Genomic DNA, 6,239 nt, shown 5'->3' with positions numbered 1-6,239 from the left:
CCCCACCCCCATGACACTATACATAAAATAAAAAATGTCAAAAGGTTTCTAAGAAATTTCAGGGTCTTATTTAATGTCACAGGTGCCTTCAAATGTTTCATCAGCCATTTAGTCTATTTACAGGGAACAAACAGTCGGTGGGAAGTTTGGTATGGTTGTCTTCACTGAGCTAAACATGAAGCAGAGAAAGGAAAGCTGAGATCTGTCCGAGGAGCTCAAACAGGTTACAAATATTCATATTAAAGGTAAAGGCATCAACTCCAAACAAACTACAGCTGCAAATACGAGAAGGTCAGTGGAACTGTAGCTAATATTGTGGACGCAAGAGGAAATGCAGCCCCAGGTTGATCAGTCAAATAGAATATGATTAAAAAATAATAAAAAAAACAAGAAAACCATCCAAAAACATTCAAGCTGAACTCCAATATCAAGCTAAGTTTGTTTCTGATTAGATAGATTGTTTTTATCCTAATAATCTCTAAGGAAGTAAAAACAAGACAGCTACTCTACTGGAAGAACAACACGCAGAAAAACCAGACAAATTCAGCAAAATATCGGTCTACAAGTCCCAAAGATGCTGGGAAAAGTTTCTGGAACCGATGAGACAAAACTGGAGCTTGTTGGCTCCAGTTACATTAGTTGTGGGTTGTTTTTTTATTGATTATTGTGTAAGTTTATCAACAAATGTAACCACATCTGCATGTATGAGTGTCCAGTGTTTGTGTGAGTTTTTTTTTTATATACATACTGTTAAGGCCTTGCTTGTTGACTATGGTGCTGCTGGCCAGGGCTTCGTAGTACTGCTGGTTACTCATCAGGGTGTGCATGCCCAGGATGGCTGGAAAAACACAGCATAAATGAGCAGAGAGGAAGCAGGAATCCACATTTTTAGGTATTTTTAAGCATTTGTTGACATCACCACTTGTATTAAAAAATGGCCAACAAAGCACCTCATCATCACAAGCAAATTACAACGTTTAAGGTTGACATTATTCCATTTGACATCAAATTCAGAAGTTTAAATGATATAACACTTTTTCCTGGCCTGACTGCAGATCAGTTTAGTTCATTCATCTTCTACAGCGCTACAGTATATCACAATATTAGTGTATGAAACCAATATATTAATGATTTGCTTAAAACAGCATATAATCTGAATTTGATTTCTGACTGAGAAATCGGTTGTAAAAAAGTACGCAAATTCTAACTGTGCATTTTTTAAGATTAAAACTTCTGTAAGTGTAAATGAGCATATCATCTACAAAAAATGTTCCTTTTTTACATGTGACATAGTAATACTCACTTTATTTTATAAAGCTTTACATATTAAGAAACATTAATGAAAGTAGTAATTTGATAATGTTGGGCAATGGGTACTAATACATATGAAATGATGTGTTGCTGCCATCATGTGTACAGGAAGTGACCAGCCCAATTTTTCATTGGTTGGGAGTTCTGGCTAACGATTTTAATTTTAATTAGATTAGGCTAATAATGACAGTAAAAATGGATAATACATTTTTTAATTGGAATGAATGTTTAAAAACAAAAGAATCCATCAATTATCCATCACAGAAGGATTTACACTGATGTGTTAAAGGAGGGCTTCATGTTCAGTCAGGTCACTGAATTCTTCTAATGTCAAATTGGAAAATAAATTGTTCAGCAGGGCTTTTCACAGCAATGACGTGCAAAATGTTTTCAGCAGGTTTTTTTTTAAATGTTGGCTCATCACAAAATAACATGATCATGACGGACACAAACAAGTGGTTCATGCAAACACAGTGAGGTGTCACCAGATACCCAGGATGGTGCTCAGCTAATGGACAGAGAGATCCAGAAGAGGGAGAGGAGGAGAAAATGAAGAGCCCAGCAGAGAGATGGAGGGGGAGGGCGGAGGAGGGGGAGGGATGGAAGGAGTGCTAAAGGAAATGGAGGAATGCACGTTAGACTAATTAGATCAACAAGGGCTGGTTAAGGCCATGATGATGTCTTTACACTGATAACAGTTCAGAGGATGAAAAAAGTTAAGATATATGATCTACCTTGTTCAGCAAGGCAAATGAATTGGAATATCCCAAATTATTGTATTAGAGAACACACATTTAAGCAGTTTTTATCCTGTTGATTTTAATGCTGTTTAAAGCCTGCTTATATTTTTAAATTACTTGATTTCTGACAAACATCATAATTAATGGAATAAAACACACAAGCATCGCTGTTTATATAGCATGATATGCGAATGTTCATTAAGCACGGTGTGTAATATGTCACCTGCAATATCACAGAGTTCCGCATCAGACGCACTCGCCAGGGCTTCCTCCAGCTCCGGCTCCAGAGTCACATTTTCTATGATTGGGTCCACCATCTTTTTAGGAACCCAAGCCTTCCCTGCCAGATGAGAACAAAGAATAAAATGCAGCTTGTACTACAAACCCTGGCAAAAAGTATGGAATCAGCAGTCTTGGATGAGCACTCATTCAGACATTTCATTCTGTAAAAACAAACTCAGATCAAAAACATGATACAATAATAAGGTCATTCCAAAGTGCAACTTGTTGGCTTTCAGGAACACTCAAAGAAATGAAGAGAAAACATTGTGGAAGTCTGTGAATATTACTTTTATTGACCAAGTACAGGGGAAAAAATATGGAATCACTCAATTCTGAAGAAAAAAGTATGGAATTATGAAAAACAGATAAATAAAAGACCATTCAAAATACATCACTAGTATTTAGTTGCACCACCTTTGGCTTTTATAATGGCTTGCAGTCTCTGAGGCATGGACTTGATGAGTGACAAAYAGTAWTCTTCATCAATTTGGTGCCAACTCTCTTTGATAGCAGTTGCCAGATCAGCTTTGCAGGTCGGAGACTTCTTGTGGACCATTGTTTTTCAATTTCAACCACAGATTTTCAATTGGGTTGAGATCTGGTCTATTTTCAGGTCATGACATCGACTGAATGTGTCTTTCTCCAAGGAATGCCTTCACTGTTTTTGCCCTATGGCACAATGCATTGTCATGTTGGAAAATGATTTAATCACCTCCAAACATCTGTTCATTTGAAGGGATGAGAAAACTGTCCAAAATGTCAATGTAAATTTGTGCATTGATAGAAGAATGAACCACAGTCATCTCCCCAGTGCCTTTGCCTGACATGCAGCCCCATATCATCAAGGACTGTGGAAATGTGGTTGTTTTCTTCAGGCAGTCCTCTTCATAAATCTCACTGGAACGGCACCAAACAAAAGTTCCAGCATCATCACCTTGTCCAATGCAGATTCTTGACTCATCACTGAAGATAACTTTCATCCAGTCATCCACAGTCCATGATAGCCTCTCCTTAGCCCATTGCAGTCTTGTTCTTTTTTGTTTAGGTGTCAATGATGGTTTTCTTTTAGCTTTCCTGTATTGAAATCCCATTTCCTTTAGGTGATTTCTTACGGTTCAGTCACATTGGCTCCAGCTTCCTCCCAGTTATGCTTCATCTGTTTAGTTGTACTTTTTCGGTTTTCAAGACAAATGGCCTTAAGTTGTTTGTCTTGACACTTTGATGTCTTTCTTGGTCTACCAGYACGCTTGGCTTTAACAACCATTCCATGCTGTTTGTATTTGGTCCATATCTTGGATATAGCTGACTGTGAACAGCCCATATCTTTTGCAACCATGCGTGAAGAGTTCCTTTTCAGTCATTTCACTCAGTACAACACACAGTTGTATATGGGACATGCGCGCCCTCGCGCGCCTGGCTGAAGCCACTTCTAATCAGGTCTTTAGACCGGTAACGTGGTGACGTTGAACGTCTGGTGACAGGCTCTGCCTTCACCCTATAAGTTCGGAGTCACCAGCGTGATAACAGTTCTATCGCCCTTCACCTTGCGATAGTCACCTCTAAACCTGAGCTTACATAGCTGCTGCTAGTTAGCTCAGCTTCTAAGGTTCTTAGGCTAGCTTTACTGATGCTAACTGCATTATCTGCTGGTTCGTGTGTCTGCCGCTCGACGCTACTTAAGTGACCTTTATTTTCTGCTGAAAATCTGTTTTGTGGTTCACGATGAGCACAAAACCACCTTCGAAGAAGCCGAAGTCTTCTGTTCGCCCCTGTCCTCAAGGGTGCGGCTTTAAGCTTCATGAGAAGGACCAGCATGAGGCCTGCCTAGGAATCATTCATGCTCGACGGGCGCTTGTGGAGCCCGAGTCCTGCCGGGCCTGTGCCGGACTTTCGCGTCCGACACTGGAGAGGAGAGTGAAATTCCTGGAGAAAATGCTGGGGGAAACTGCTGTTTTCTGACAAGACCCGCTGCTCTCCGAATCCAGCCAGATGGCTCAGTCCGACGAAGAGGAGGATTTGGCGGTCGAAGCCCCCGCTGCTAGCTGGGCGGACCAGATGGAGCACGAGGCGGCCTCACCCGACATCGAGGGGGGCGAGACCCAGTTTCTAGAGGGTGGACCAGGATTCGTCCTTCTTGTCCCTGTGCCGCCGAGCTGCTGCTAAACTGGAGGTACAGTGGCCCAACCCCCCACCTGCTCAAAAGCCGTTGAGGTTCGCAGGGTTTTATCTCCAGTCTGAACCTGCTGATGTGAAGCACCGTCTGCCTATGTTTCCGGACTTGCCACTCCACTTTGTCCAGCAGCCCTCCAAGGTATCATGACTGCAGGTGTTTTTAACTGCAGACTAATGAGCAGATCTAATCTGAGGCAGGTGTCCATTTAGGGAAAGGAAATTGACTGGGTGTGTCCTTATTTTCTACCTCCAATTTGAGAGATTCCATACTGTTTTCCTCAGAATTGAGTGATTCCATATTTTTTCCCTGTGCTTGGCCAATAAAAGTTACATTCACTGACTTCCACAATGTTTTCTCTTCATTTCTTTGAGTGTTCCTGGAAGCCAACAAGTTGCACTTTGGAATGACCTTATTATTGTATCATGTTTTTGAACTGAGTTTGTTTTACTGAATGCAATGTCTGAATGAGTGCTCATCCAAGACTGGTGATTCCATACTTGCCAGGGGTTGTGGTTCAATAACCACAGCTGATGCTGAGCTTGAGCTTGAGTGGATCTGTTCATGATGTCTGACTTCTGCACACTATATGGTCAAAGTTCTTCTGGGCACAAGCTCCAGGTCAAATCAAATGAAAATATTAAGGCATTTGTGAACGTAGATTGTAATTTTGTAGTTAAGCAAACATGTGAGACAGAATTGCACAAATTAGTTCTGTTACACTATAAATATTTACAGTACATACTTCTTAACATCTGACTGCCTATAAAGTTAAAAATATCTGAGTTTTCATTAGTAAAGATCTTTTAGGTCTCCATTTGTATCTGCTGCTCCATTCAGGCAGATGTTTTCCAACCACCATTTTAACCACAGACTTAAAAGAAGAAAGCAGAAAAGATTTATCCCAGGTTCAACCACAACAAAATAAAGCCCAACACAAAAGCTGAAACAGGAAAAGATAACTTTGTTTAGGAGTTGAGTTGAAAATGGAACAACACCAGCAGATGAAAACGCGATAAAACAGCTGGAAGAGCTTCTGAAATTTTAATCACACACACATATTTGTGTCCTCGTTAGACTGAACAGCTGACAGACCTTCGAAGACTTGATTATAGTTAAAGTTGGCACTTCATTTCTTTGTTGAAATAATTTGAAGTATTTTCACAATATTTAAGGATAATAATAGTAGTTAATAGTACTCTATTTTATTGAAGTTTTCTTGTTTACACATTTAACACTACAATTCTTTACTAGAAAACTCCATCCCTTACCTCTCTTTTCCCCAGTGAACGGCACCAGATCTTCTTTGTCAGGATGCTCTTTGGCTTCTTTCTCCAGATGGGCCAGCAGGTTGTCTCGCTGAAATGTTCCTGTTGGTGATTTCTTAGTCTGATCCTTCTGACGAAGACCAGCAGGCAACAGTGCATTCTAGAAAAGGATGATTGTTTACATAAGTTAAAATACTGGCTTTGCAGACTGGTGAAACAATAGATAACTGGATATTACCAATGTAAAAAATAAATAAAAGTTCTGCCCATTTTTGTTATAAAAACTCAAGACTAGAAGAGCTAAAAAAATTGCTCTCTACATTCTCAGCTTTGTCAGGACACAAAAAAATTGCACTTCATATAACACTGGTTTCATAAAATAATTTTACATAAATGATCCATAGTTTGTTTCAGAAATGTTATTTTCTTTGTATTGTGTTGGTTTAAAGCAAAGAAAAAGGTTATATA

General features: G+C 39.8%; 1 protein-coding gene across 2 annotated transcripts in view; it reads right to left on the bottom strand.

Moving 5' to 3' along the window:
• Positions 1 to 6,239, bottom strand: part of tmod1 (tropomodulin 1) — a 43,582-nt gene that overhangs the window by 20,911 nt on the left and 16,432 nt on the right. For both annotated transcript variants that reach the window (XM_014023486.1, XM_014023487.1), the window contains exons 4-6: positions 5,775 to 5,931; positions 2,275 to 2,391; positions 749 to 838 (exon numbers count right to left, since the gene is read on the bottom strand). In XM_014023486.1, the coding sequence (XP_013878940.1) occupies positions 749 to 838; positions 2,275 to 2,391; positions 5,775 to 5,931 (364 nt within the window). The remainder of the gene's footprint in view (positions 1 to 748; positions 839 to 2,274; positions 2,392 to 5,774; positions 5,932 to 6,239) is intronic.

This window comes from Austrofundulus limnaeus, unplaced genomic scaffold (assembly GCF_001266775.1).
Source record: "Austrofundulus limnaeus strain Quisiro unplaced genomic scaffold, Austrofundulus_limnaeus-1.0 Scaffold372, whole genome shotgun sequence".
In the NCBI taxonomy this organism is placed as follows: Eukaryota; Metazoa; Chordata; class Actinopteri; order Cyprinodontiformes; family Rivulidae; genus Austrofundulus; species Austrofundulus limnaeus.
Note: the sequence above shows the minus strand (reverse complement) of the source record. Positions and strands in the feature narration are given on the sequence as shown.